The 14,390-nt window shown below is 47.4% G+C and overlaps 2 protein-coding genes across 5 annotated transcripts in view; one reads left to right on the top strand and one right to left on the bottom strand.

The window, feature by feature from the left end:
• LOC147103070 (protein tyrosine phosphatase type IVA 2-like) overlaps positions 1 to 1,736 on the bottom strand; it is an 89,644-nt gene extending 87,908 nt beyond the window's left edge. Inside the window, exon 1 of one of the 4 annotated variants that reach the window (XM_085962358.1) lies at positions 1,630 to 1,736. Coding sequence is in view for 1 of the 4 variants with exons in the window: in XM_085962363.1 (XP_085818489.1) it covers positions 1,255 to 1,272 (18 nt within the window). In the remaining 3 variants the exon portion in view is untranslated. The other 3 variants (XM_085962359.1, XM_085962363.1, XM_085962357.1) reach the window with 3 other exon arrangements.
• On the top strand, positions 685 to 8,709 carry LOC147103071 (uncharacterized). The gene is made up of 2 exons (XM_085962356.1): positions 685 to 1,086; positions 5,472 to 8,709. Exon 2 carries the CDS (start codon positions 6,763 to 6,765, stop codon positions 8,602 to 8,604), a length of 1,842 nt encoding a protein of 613 aa, XP_085818482.1. The 5' UTR covers positions 685 to 1,086; positions 5,472 to 6,762; the 3' UTR covers positions 8,605 to 8,709.
• The last annotated feature ends 5,681 nt before the right edge of the window (positions 8,710 to 14,390 follow it).

The following is a 14,390-nucleotide window of genomic DNA, read 5'->3' on the forward strand; positions in this document are numbered from 1 at the left end:
TGCTCAGGTGCCCATTGCTTTCCTTTTCTATTCCGGGCCATCGTTCAGTGAACGTGCTTCTCCTTAGAATTAGTTTGTCTGGCATTTTTCATGATTCAGGAACTTTAGTCACACGTGTGCGCTCTCTTTCACAGACTCTATACCACTTCCTTCCATTACTCTTTAATCCAAAAATATATTCCTCTCCCCTACATTAGGGCACATCCATGGTAGAAGATTTCCTCTATGCATTAGAAGTAGCAAAATGATAAACCCACTCTTTAAATATATTTACAATTTTATTATACCAAGCACAGAGGAAACCCACCTAGTCCATGTGTGCATCTCTCTTCCTTTCCATACAGCCCCACCACATGTTTCCTGCTCACATACACCTCTCTCTCTCTTCTCCCTAATACAGACATCACATACATGCAGTCCCCCAGGTTCATAGGAATTGCTACTTTGCCGTCTATCATCCTGGTAGCTACATGATAGAACGATAATGAAGTTATTGACTAATCATAGCAATCAATCTCTATCAATTGGTTTACAACAGGTTCGAGACACGAGGTGAGGAAAACCTCAGTGGTGGAGAGCTTTGGGAACCATAGACTCAGTTCCTCCGGTGCATGCTACACTTACCACAAAGCACCCAGCTTTCTGCCCCATACCTCTGACTTAACCAGTGTAATGTACTTCCCTCTTCCCCCGGCCTAGGCTCCTGCCCAACTCCTTTTCTTCCTCCCCCCTCTCATCGCCCACAAAAATTGCCCAAGCACTTGCCCACATCCCTTTCCTCCTCCGTGGCCAAGCCGCAACTTGTGATCACTAACTCCCCAGGCAAAGTCGGATCACAGTCCGGGGATCAACGCCCCTTCACTCCACCGGCCTGCCTTCGCTTTTTATTTCTCTCTCCCAAACCCCCTTGACCCGGACCTGTTCGGTGAGGCCGGCGCCTCCCATCTCCCGGCCCGGTCCAACAGCCGGTGCCTCTCCTAGGCCTGTGTGCCGTGTTGGCCACGCTCTCCTCAGGCCCAGGCTCCCCGCAGCCAGCCACTCACTCACTCGATCCCCAAGGCTCATCTTCTCAGCCAGCCGCCGACAGTAAGCATCCCCGCCGCTGGTCCCGGAACTCGCTGCACTGGGGGCCTGGGCCACCGACTGACCGGCGCGCAACCTCCCGACAGGCCGGCGGCTCCGAGGGGAAATGGCGGCTCCGCGCTCACCCCACAATCCCGGTTTGACCAGCGGGGATAGGCCCAGCATACTCACAGTAACCAGCCTGTTCATTGAAAACTACTAAAAGCCGTGCGGTTCCGAGCAGCGATTCCGACACACACACCGCCTCGTACGCAGTGTCACACGGTCTCAGCGAGACTAGCGGCACCCAGGACTCCGAGCGGCAACGAGCACTGCCGAGTGAACCCGAGCGTTGCCGAACCAACCCGAGCGCCTTCGGCTCAGACAGGAGCGTCGCCGAATGTGTTCGGGACCAACCCGAGTACCTCAGGAACCCCCGCCCGCGAGTCTTTCCGAGTGACGCCAAGCAGCTGCGCTCCGCCCCGTCAAGGCACAGGAGCAAAACGCCGGCGATGGCACGAAGGGATTGGGGTTAATTACCAAGCCCGCTCCTTTCATGTACCTCACCGTCGTATATCGGCAGGAGACGACAGGCTGTAAGGAAACCTACGCAGCCGGCATGGCGGTCACAATAACCCGGCCTCGTGCCCGGCTCAAAGAGCAGGCCGCTGTTTAAAATGGCGGCCATAGATTCCCGCCTGAAGGCGGCCACTCGGCCGCGCCTGCGTACTGCCTCCTGGCCGGGCGAAAGCAGGCCAGGCTCCCGCCCGTAACAGCGCATCTCATTGGCCACTGCGGCAGCTTTGGTGTGATCTGATTGGCGAGCCCGCTGTCATTGCTTGCAGACGTCCCCTCTCCCCCAGCAACGTGCTGAAGGTGCCAACTCCATGTTTGAATCTATTCAATCTGAAACAGCCTTGACCAAAGTCATGAATGGCATCCTCTCACTGTTATCGTGGGGCATTATCTCTCCTCGACCTCTCTGCAGCCTTTGACACAGTCAACCACACCATCCTCCTCCATTGTGGGTGCAGAGGAGATTCACGAGGATGTTGCCTGGGCTGGGGAATTTCAGCTATGAGGAAAGATTGGATAGGCTGCGGTTCTTTTTGGAACAGAGGAGACTGAGGGGAGACCTAAATGAGGTGTATAAAATTATGAGGGGCCGACATAGAATGGACAGGAAGGACCTATTTCCCTTAGCAGAAGGGTCAATAAGCACGGGGCATAGATTTAAAGTAATTGGTCGGAGGCTTAGAGGGGATTTGAGGAGAAATTATTTTACCCAGAGGGTGTTGGGGGTCTGGAACTCACTGCCTAAAAGGGTGGTAGAGGCAGAGACCCTCATCACATTTAAAAAGTACTTGGATATGCACTTGAAGTGCCGTAACCTACAGGGCTACGGACCAAGAGCTGGAAAGTGGGATTAGGGTGGATAGCTCTTTGTCGGCCGGCACGGACACGATGGGCCGAATAGCCTCCTTCTATACTGTAAATTTCTATGATATGATTGTCTCGCTTCTGTTTAGCTTAGTGAGACTGCCCCCACTTGGTTTCTCTCTTACCTATCTGATTGTAGCCAGAGCATCTTCGGCAAGGGCTTCTCTTTCCATCCCTGCACCAAATGTTACACTCCTGTTTAAAAAAGGGGAGAGAGATAAACCCAGCAACTGCAGGCCAGTCAGCCTAACATCAGTGGTGGTAGACTTTTAGGGGGGAAAATTCAGTTGGTTAGCGGCTTCTGTTAGCACCTCCAAGGTGCTCTAATGGGGCGCTAGGAACTTAGCGCTCGAGCGCGGCGATTTTAGCGCCGCTCGCGAAATTGACCAGTCGTTTTGCGGCAGCGCTAAACACGACCGCCACGATCTCCTACGCCCGCACATTGTGACGTCAGTCAAGCGTGCAATGCCCCGGTAGCGCCCCAGACCGGATATTGAGTCGTGCCCCCTGCTTTAGCACCTGCTGCTAGGAACAACTGATAGAGGGGAACGTTTTCAAGTCGGGAAGGGGCTGGGGGAGCATTTTTTAAAGGCAGGCGCTTCCTGCCTTTTCTTGTCGGCAAAATGTTTGGTTTTAACGCTGTCCAAAGGAGTTTTGGCCCTCAGCACCACTTTTGAGGTTCCTAAGTGCCGAGCTCTTTCCCTGGGCTTCCAACACAATTGCTTTTGAGGTCTCTGCAGGCCAAGATTCAAGGCTGCAATGCGCAGGGGCTGGCTGGCCAGCAAGATGGCCCCTCTCCTTTAAGAAAGGGACAGCGCCAGTCTGTTTGGTTTCCATGGTCATTGGCATCGCCTGAGCTTTGGTAGTGTTCTGAGGTAACACCTTGCTCCCTGACATTTGCGCCTTGAGAGGTGTGCTGCGCCTGATTTAACGCTCAAATCACCTCCGGGGTGATAGAGGCGAATTTTGTTAAAGGCAAATCATGTTTGACTAACTTGATCAAGTCCTTTGATGAAGTAAGGAGAGGTTCATGAGGGTAGTGCAGTTGATGTTGTGTATATGGACTTTCAAAAGGCGTTTGACAAAGTGCCAGATAATAGATTTGTTAACAGGATTAAAGCCCATGGGATTAAAGGGGCAGTGGCAGCATGGATATAAAATTGGCTAAGGGACAGAAAGTAAAGAGTAGTGGTGAACGGTTGTTTTTCAGACTGGAGGGAGGTATACAGTGGTGTTGCCCAGGGGTCAGTATTAGGACCACTGCTCTTTTTGATATATATTAATGACCTGGACTTGGGTATACTTGGGGTATGGAAGCATAGTGGACTGGACTAGTAATCCAAGAGGCCTAAACTAATGATCTGGAGACATGGCAGCTAAGGAATTTAAATTCAGTTAATTAAATAAATCTGGGATTTAAAAAAAGCTAGCATCAGTAATGGTGAAAACCCTGGTTCACAGATTTAGTGAAGGAAATCTGCTGTCCTTACTTGGTCTGGCCTACATGTGACTCCATACCCACAGCTTTTGGGGTTGACTCTTAACTGCCCTCTGAAATGGCCTAGCAGCCACTCCGTTGTACCAAACTGCTACAAAGAAGTATACACCTTCTCAAGGGCAATTAGGGATGGCCAATAAATGCTGGCCTTGCCAGTGACACCCACATCCCATGATGAATAAAAAATATATACAGAGAATATTTCAAGTTTGCAGATGATACGAAACTCGGAAATGTAGTAAACAATGAGGAGGATAGTAACAGACTTCAGGAGGACATAGACAGACTGGTGAAATGGGCAGACACATGGCAGATTAAATTTAACACAGAAGTGTGAAGTGATACATTTTGGTAGGAAGAATGAGGAGAGGCAATATAAACTAAAGGGTACAATTCTAAAGGGGTGCAGGAACAGAGAGACCTGGGGGTGTCTGTACACAAATCTTTGAAAGGCGCAGGACAAGTTGAGAAGGCTGTTAAAAATGCTATGGGATCCTTGACTGTATTAATAAAGGAAGTTATGCTAAACCTTGGTTCGGCCTCAGCTAGAGTTTTATGTTCAATTCTGGGCACCACACTTTAGAAAGGATGTTAAGGCCTTGGAGAGGGTGCAGAAGAGATTTACTAGAATAGTACCAGGGATGAGGGACTTCGGTTATGTGGAGAGACTGGAGAAGCTGGGGTTGTTCTCCTTAGAGCAAAGAAAGTTAAGAGGAGATTTGATAGAGGTGTTCAAAATCATGAATGGTTTTGATAGGGTATATAAGGAGAGACAGCTTCCAGTGGGAGAAGGGTCGGTAACGAGAGGACACATATTTATTAATAATAATAATAATCAACTTTATTGTCATTGTTAGTGCACAAGTGCAGTACAACGAAATGTGATTGGCAAAAGAACCAGAGGCGACATCAGGAAACGTTTTTGTACACAGCAAATTGTTGTGATCTGGCATGCACTGCCTGAAAGGGTGGTGGCAGCAGATTCAATATTAACATTCAAAAGAGATTGGATAAATACTTGAAGGGAAAAAATGTACAGGGCTATGGGGAAAGAGCAGTTGAGTGGGATTAATTGGATAGCTCTACCAAAGAGCCAGCACAGGTATGATGGTCTCCTTCTATGCTGTATCATTCTGTGATCACAAAGACTGCCTACTTCCACTTTAACCCATGCATCAGTCTATATGCTGCTGGAAACCACATCGATGCTTTTATAAACTCCAGACTCAACAATGTTTTCCTGGCCGGCCTCTCATCCTCCACCCTCTGTTAACTTCAGTTCGTTCAAAACTTGGCTGTTCGTATCCTATCCGGCATCAAGTCTAGGGTTGCAAAGGGGTGGAAAGTTTCCGGTAAATTTCCGGAAATTTTCCACGGGAAGTTTAGCTTGGGAATTTTGGGAATTTTGCCCAAAAAAGCACATGCTAGCATAATAATGTTTTTTTTGTATTTCTTTCTTTTCTTTCCACAGGTCCTCTCTTAAAATTACTAACAGAGATGGAATCTTAATTATTAAGGAATTTCTTAATCAATATATGTTTATCTTCTTACTTGGCTTGTTTTAATAATTACAAGTGTAATACCCACTGGAAATGTTATGTACGCTAAGTATGGTTATCAATCTTTAACTTAGACACTGTATTATCATTGTTATAAATCCCTGGGTTAAAGTTGCCCATGTGAAGGTACGGCAAGAACTTTTAAGGACACAATGTGACTAAGAGCAGACTTTCCATAATTCTGTACCAGTATCAACTGTTGCAGACAGTGAGGCTGCGCAGTCTCCAGGCAGAAACCCCAGGAGGAAGGGGTGGAGTCGGGTTTTTCGAGCGGGAAACGGGAGCGACTGGAAGAAAAGAGGGCAGGAGCTCTGAAAAGAGGGCTCAGGAGGCAAATGGCTGTCGCATCCCGTCCCGGGCTTCCAAACTCGGCCGCCGCCCTTCGTATTAGTAGCTCTGCATCCAGAACTCAAAGTGGGATTCAGTGATCATGAAGAGAATTCAACGAAGGGGTTCGGAGTCGTAAGTCTTGCAGACATTATACATACCATGAGCTCCAACTTAAGCGCGCCAACGAAAGAGTGCACTCGAATTTGGACACAGGGACAGATTCTCCTTTGAATCCATATCAATGGAGAATGTATGTTTATTATGTCTAGATTCATTCTAATGTATGCAAATGTCTAATTTAGGTCATTGACCCGTAATCTTCTTATACTGTCTGGCGTTAAAACTATAAAGTAAGATAATTAGAATTAAGCCATTGTAGTAGTGATCTCCTTACTGGACTATAGAATACTGTCTACAACAGAGACCACATCTCACATATATCTAGAGAACCGTGAAGTGGTTACACAAGTTTTGTGCGTGACTGTGAACAAATGTGTCCTGATTGGTTGGATGAGTGGATGAGCAATTAGCTCCCTCTATTTGTAATATTTGCATATCGAATTGTGATTGGCCTGCAGGCATCTGTAAGACTGCTATAGTTTTTTTAAGGTCCAGGTTAGGGGTCCTGAGGGAAGTCATTTTGTTTTCTGCTGATGTTGTGATGATGCAGTAAGTAAATCAGACTTTATACCAAATAAACCAGTTACTTGTTGAACTCTGTTGTCCTTCAATTTAAAATATACAAAATAATACACTATTGGTGATGTAGCGTCGTGTGTGTACAGGTCATGCTTCCATCACATGGAGCATCAGCAAAAATGTACTCACCCTGTTGCAATCGTGCTGATCGACCGCAGTTCGACACAGAGATGAATGCCCTTTATTTCTCTGCATAGAACAATGCCACGTTTACCGTCGGATGTGTGGAAGCATTTTACCCCAGGCATTAAAGATGGAAAGACTGTGTACATGTGCAAACACTGTAGAAAGCCATATGTAAAGAATGCCACAAAGATGCAGCAGCATTTATCCAAATGCAACAACTTCACTCAAAGCTCACAGCAGTCAGCCCAGAGTTCCTCTGCTTCCATTCAAGAAGATGATGGTTCTCATTCAGCATCAGGCTCCTTATCATCAGCAACTCCTGGCCCACTTGGAAGGTTCTTTGATACAATGGATAACCATAGCCAGAAGAATGCAGATGAGTGCCTTGCTCGAGCTGTATATGCAACAGGCTCACCCCTCATGCTCACAGCCAATGTGTACTGGAAGAGATTTTTCAATGTTATTCGCCCTGCATACTGTCCTCCCACCAGACATGCTTTGTCTACTTATTTGCTGGAGGCTGAGTATAACAGAGTCCAAGGAAAGCTCAAAGAAACGATAGCGATGGCAGACTGTGTTGCAGTTATCTCAGATGGGTGGTCAAATGTACGAGGGGAGGGCATCATAAACTACATCGTCTCCACTCCTCTCCCAGTGTTCTTCAAGAGCACAGACACGAAGGACAACAGACACACAGGCACATACATTGCTGATGAGCTGAAAGCGGTCATCAACGATCTTGGATCACAAAAGGTCTTTGCAGTAGTTACTGACAATGCTGCGAATATGAAGGCTGCTTGGGCTCAAGTGGAGGAGGCCTACCCTCATATTACGTCTATTGGGTGCACAGCTCATGGGCTTAACCTGCTCCTCAAGGACATCATGGGTTTGAGAACCATGGAAGCACTGTACAAGAGAGCCAAGCAAGTTGTTAAGTATGTCAGGGGAAAACAGGTAGTTGCAGCAACCTACAACTCCAAGCAAATGACAAAGAACAAGAACACCTCACTGAAGCTGCCCAACAACACTAGATGGGGTGGTGTTGTCATAATGTACAACAGCCTTCTGGAGGGTAAGGAGTCACTGCAAGAAATGGCAATATCCCAGTCTGGGGATATGGAAACCACCATCAAGAAAATACTGCTGGATGATGTGTTTTGGGAGAAAGTGGTTAGCAGCCTTAAACTACTCTCACCAGTAGCATCTGCAATTGCTCAGATTGAAGGAGATGACGCTGTCTTGTCAGATGTTCTCAGGCTTTTTACTGATTTAAAAGAACAAATCAGCATTGCCCTACCCACATCCCTGCTGCTCAAAGCAGAGGAGAAGGCAATTGTTCAATTCATACAGACGCGTCAAGAATTTTGTGTCAAGCCGATTCATGCTGCAGCATACATGCTGGACCCAAAGCATGTTGGGAGACCAATACTTTCTGGAGAACAGATCAACAGCGCTTACAGTGTGATTTCTACCCTCTCACACTATCTCAATCTGGATGTGGGCAAAGTTCTGGGAAGTCTGGCAAAGTTCTCTACCAAGCAAAGTCTTTGGAATGGGGATGGGATATGGGAATCATGCAAGCATATCAGTGCACATACCTGGTGGAAGGGACTTTGTGCATCTGAGGCCCTGTCACCTATTGCATCGGTGATACTCCAAATCCCACCTTCATCAGCGGCCTCTGAACGAAACTGGTCACTTTCTGGGAATACACATACAAAGGTGCGCAACAGGCTGACTAACAAGAGAGTGGAGAAACTGGTGGCTATCCGGGCGAACCTACAACTTATTGAGCCAGATACAGAAGTGTCCACCACACAGCTAGACACTGACACAGAGGAGGAAATGGACACATCAGAGCCAGAGTCAGAGAATCAGGAGGAGCAATGAGGAGTAGAAGACTCATGAGTAGAAGACTCAAAGGGACAAAATAAGGACAAATTACAGGCTAAATAAGCTGACGCTCTTTTTATTTTACTTTAGATGGGTCTTTTATGTGGGGGTTCAATAAAGTTCAAAATTATAACCGAAATAAAGTTTTGAAAGCCTGTTTTTATTTGTATGGAACAGTATGTCTATTTTGACGACAAAGATAATATAAGGGTCAGAGACAAAAACCATCAGTGTGCAAAAAAACTCAAAATTCCCATAAATTCCCTAAATTCCCATAAATTCCAGAAAATTCCCATGGAAAGTTTCCTCTTTTAAAAATTCCCAGAATTTTGCAACCCTAATCAAGTCCCACTCGCCCATCATCCATGTCCTCACGTTGGCTCCCGGTCCCCAATGTCTCAAATTTAATTTCCTCATCCTTGTATATAAATGGTCTTGCCCTTCCCTATTTCTGAAGCCCATCCTATATCCCACCCTTGAATTCTGAATCTGGCTTCTTGTGCACCCTCTCTCCCTTCACCCCACTATTGGTGGCTGTGCCTTCAGCCATCTAGCCACATGCTCTGGAATTCCCTCCCAGAATCCCTTGCCCCTTCACCTTCCTCTCCACCTTTAAGACCCTCTTTAAATCCACCTTGGGCCAAATATTTTCTCTCCCCTTCAAATATCTCCTTCTTTGGCTCTGTGTCCATTGATGATGCCCATGTGAAGAACTTTAAGACATTTTTCTACATTAATTAAAGTCTCTATATAATAGCTTGTTGCAGTTAACATCGTCATCGTTGCTGCCATCCTTACACCGTTCCTCCCATTGGAGGAGTGTCCTTTATCCATAGATAAAGGCCATGGAGGCTGGAGATTCAAAAATTATTATAAATTCAATTGTGAAATTATCCTGCGTCAGCTCATGACATAAATTCCAAGTCACTGATAGCCATGCAGTTGAAACCAAGTTATGACAATCCATCCAGAAAAAATGGAAATCAGTGAACCCAAGAAGGAAAAATGGTTATGAAGCCAAAACCCTTTTTCATAGAAGTATCACTGGGACCAGCTAGGAGGACTTCTATGGTCTTTTCCAGTACTATACATTCCTGTGTTCCAAAATGTAAACGCACTGTGAAATGTTTGCATGTTTGTTCTCAATACACTCAGATATGGAGGAGGGGGATGGTAAAGCTGATGTTTATAAACTGGCTGATCAAAGCTCTCATTTAAGTTATATGGCAGGCCTGCAAAACAATGCAGAATGATGCAAGGCAACAGAAGAAGTAACTAGAAAATCAAAGAATGCTTGGACAAAGACACAATCTGCTAGGTGACAGCGAGTTGCAATCGTAAGGGACTCCACTCAGGACAATGGATAGTCATGTGTATTGTAAAGACAATATCTACAGGATGGAGAGTTGTCTACCTGAACTTAGGGCCATATATATTTAGGAAAGGGTAGATGGGGACAGGAAGGGACTCAGTGGTAGTGATGGGTGTCAGCCTTGGCTCAGTGGTAACACATTGGGCTTGATTTTAATAGCCCTGAGGAGGCGGGTCTGTTGGGAAAATCAGAAAAAATGGCTTCAGACCATCCCGCCCCCACCCGATTTTTGTGAGTGCCTGTTTAGCCGCTCCCAAACTGACCCATCTGGAACTGGTGGAACAAGTAGTTAAGGCAGTTAACAGCCTGTTACTGCCTTGCTAATCCTATTTTCATAGTTGTTTCCCATTTTTGTGCTTCTGGCTCCTGTTTCCCGACTTGTCAGAAACAGGCCAAGTCCAAGGAGAAGAGTTGCTGGAGGACATGATTTGTATGCATTGGTGGAGCACTTTAAAAGCACCCCTGAAACATGGCTGACATTCAAATGCAACAGCTTTGCTGTTGTAGGTATGGGATAACATTTTGCACATCTACTGACCTTCTGACTGTTCAAGCTGACACCCATCTGCAGCGTGGCATGAATGGAATAATTTCAGGCCACTTCAACTGTGCACTTGCAAGATTGTTGCCTCAAATGAAATCAGTAGCAAGGCATGGGAAATATTTATGCCCTCTCATCTTGGTCCTCATAATCGTAGGAGTAGCAGCCATGTGGCTCAGTGCAGATCTTCCTGGGAAGAGGAGTAGGAGGAGGACGAGGGGAGCCTTGCATGCCCTGTTGTGACCAATGCAGCATCCCTCCAGTTCACTGCTGCCCATCAAGCAGGGTATGCACAATGCCATGCCACATTAGCATAAGCTTACTCTTCAACCATAGGTGACTACCATATGGCTCTGTAATTGCAGGCGACACTTGTCCAATGTCGTACTTCATCTCTGCTATACCCTGTTATTTCCTATCAATTTTACCATCAGCATTACAAAAGCAAGTCACCCTGAGCCCTCAATGCGCTTTTGCCATTTCCCATAACACATAGGCCACACAATCAACTGTTTGACATAATTTATCTTTAACACATGACAAAGGACAATAAACCAGCAAGAGTCAGGAAAAAAAAGAAACATCACCCAAGTGACTCCCCTTGTAACTATAGGTGCTTAATCTTTCTCTTATGCATGCTTCTATGTGGTGCTTCCCCTGTGGCTTCAGCAGATGTAGAGGCACCTTGCTGACTAGGATGCTTCGCCTGCTTAGATGCCTTTGGCGGGCGTCCTCTGGGTTTGGGAGCCTGGGAGGGCTCTTCAACAATCTGCTCTTCCTGCGGCTGTGCAGGGGCTGAAACGGCCATCTCAGTTGTCTCTGCAAAGTGGGTCTCTGACCGAAGGCTCCGCAATGACATGGTCGTGTGAGCACTTTGAGAGGAGCCCACACTTCTGTCCTGCTAACAACATCCCTCTCATGGGTCAGCCGCACCACAGTGCTGGCAAGTGGCTGGAGAGCACCTTGCTGCACTTCAGGGGGACCATGGGGACCCGTATCTGCACTGGCAGTCCTCCTCAAAAGGACGTTCATGAAACTCTGGTCTCTCTGCTCAATAGCTGCCCATCACTCCTCCAGAGATGTCATTCTATTCTGAACAGTCATCATGTTTTCCTGACTCTGGCGACTTATTTCCTTCATGGCCATAGCCATCCTTTCCACTGAGGTAGCTAGCCTTTCCACGGAGGTTGCCATCCTATCCATGGTGGTGTGTTCATGTGCCATTTCCTCCACCACAGCAGTGCTGATGTTAGAGATGGACTCCTCCGTTCTCTCCACACTCACACTAACCCTGGAGGCAAACCCTTCCAGAGACACCTACACTTGTTCCTGTATTTCACGAACCGCTCTTTTTCTGGATGGCCCCTGAGGCACAGCGTCCGCATGCAGCTCAGCAGAGCTAGGAGAGTCCTGCGACCTCTGCCGCGGACTCTCCACTGCTGTCGCTGTCTCCACCATCTGCTGATGCTCACTTGTGCACTGTGATAGACCAGGTGACAACACTACTCTAACTCGCGATGGCCCCACTGAGGTGTGCGTTGCTGCGCTGGTGCTGGGTGCGCTGAGTCCTGGTGATGCTGCTCCCTCAGGCTTCAGGTTCCTCTGAGGAGTTGTCCAGGTCTTTGTCCTGGATCGTGGGGAGGGGGGCGCTCGATGGTCCTGTGTGAGAGTATAGGCATGATTTAGACATCTGATATTGATGTAGCAGACACATCCTTTTGAGCAAATGATACAATGCGATTCTCTATGAACATCATATGCCATTGCTTTCTGAGAGGGATGAAAATCTATTACGTCACCAGCTTCCTCTAGTGTGCCCGTCTCTCCATCGCCCACTTCCAGGTCCTCGCCTCCTCCAATAATCTCGTTAGCTGCCTCCTCAGCCCTGGTCAACGTCGCTAGGGTAGGTGTTCCTCCTCCAGTCATTGCTCTTTCCCTCTTATTGTGGGCTATCTTTTCCTGCAAGGAGGGACACAAGCGGTGTTTCAGCCACAGTGATGGAGTGAGTGTGAATAATCCCTACCATAGAAGTTTTGAGTGAGACGAAGATGGGGTAAGGTGCCAAGAGGAAGGTAAGCTCACTGCATGACAGTGAGAGCGAGTCTAAGGGGTGCATAGGCATGATGATGAAGTGATTCAGTGCAGAGACAGAGATGGATAGGAAAGGGTGCAAGGGAAGTAAGAGTAAGGTGGGATGTGAAGGAGAAGGCTTACAACACAGAGTGCTGGTGATGAGAAGAGAAGGAAAGCAGAGTGAAGGCAAGTGTGATGGGAGACTCACTTTTGATGTTCGCACAAAATCATTAAACCTTTTTCGGCACTGGGTCCATGACCGTGCATAAATGGACCTTACGCTCACCTCCTGAGTAATGTGCAGCCAGGCTGCCTTGGTATGCTGAGGAGGCTTCCTCCGGCCATCAGGAGGGAAGAGAATCTCCTTGCGCCCTCTGACAGCATCCACAAGAACTTGGAGTGATTCACTATTAAAACAAAGCGCTGCCTTGCCCCTGGAAGAAGTCATAGCGTTTAAATCAAGTCCAGGAAACCACAATAGAAAGGCTCAGGCTGGATGGCAGCTTTAAAAGCAGCTACTATTATGACATCATCAGAGGCGGCCAGCCGAGCCGATCCCACTCATTGGACCGGCCAGCGCGCCTCCTTGAAATTAATAAACTCATTGAATCAAAATTGGACAACTGCAGCTGATCGTGTAGGAAGCAGCTCCCGAACCCGCCCACCATGCAACCCGACTCCAACCCACCTCGGGAATTAAAATTGAGCCCATTGTCTGAGTCAGAAGGCTGTGGGTTCAAGTCCCACTCCAGAGACTTGTGCACATAATCTAGGCTGACACTTCAGTGTAGTACTGAGGGAGTGCGGCACTGTTGGAGGTGTCGTCTTTTGAATGAGATGTTAACCGAGTCCCCGTTCCCTTTATCTATCAAATCAGTCACCTCTTCAAAACACTATTACATTTGTGAAACTCGACTTGCTTTTAACAGACCCATGATGATTGTCCTTGATTATCCTTTGCATCTCTAAATGCTCACTAATTTGATCTCAAATTATAGATTCTAAGATTTTGCCCAAAACTGACATTAGGCAAACTGATCTGAAGTTACTGGTTTATCTTTCTCTTCCATTTTGAACAGAGGGACTGGATTTTGTCAATGGGGAGCTTTTGGAGGCGGGACTCCCACTTGTCGGGTTTTACTCCCACTTCCATCGACTTGTGGCCAACCCACGCTATTTTCCTTTGCTTGACCTTGTTAAGCCCGCCCAGTGGGCTTAGCAGGCCAATTAAGGGAAAGCAGATTACAGGTGACGTCAGCGAGTGACGTTTCATCTGTCAAGAGCTTTTGACAGATGAAATATCATTGTTTGACGGCTCTGTGAAGCTGTCAATTAGAAAGCTTTCCTGAGCAGAAAGCAGAAGGCTGCAGCTTTTGACAGTTCAGCGGCCATTCTGCTTTCTGTGCCGGTGAACTGAGGGACTCCCGAGACCTGAAGGGAGGAAGCCTGCAGGAAGGAGTAAAGGTAAGTAAAACTTACTTTACACACACCTCACACATTTATCTCTGCACACATGCACCCATCACTCACCTGCACACCGGACATCTCGTCCCCTCTGACCTCCACAGACCGACGGCCCGCTTCCCTGACCCTGGCGAGGTTCAGAGCCATCGGGAAGCCCACACTTCAGGGCTCAAAATAGGTATTAGCCAAAAAACTGTCTGTTAACTACCTGGTAACAGGCAGTTAATTGGCACTAATCCCCTTCCTGCCTTAGAGACTGGACCCGGCGTGGGTCGGGTTCCCACCTCCTGGGAAGATGGCACGGTGACGGGTTGAGGATGGGATGGGTACCCG

This window comes from Somniosus microcephalus, chromosome 20, assembly GCF_052327205.1.
Source record: "Somniosus microcephalus isolate GS21.2 chromosome 20, FLI_Smic_1.0, whole genome shotgun sequence".
NCBI lineage: Eukaryota > Metazoa > Chordata > Chondrichthyes > Squaliformes > Somniosidae > Somniosus > Somniosus microcephalus.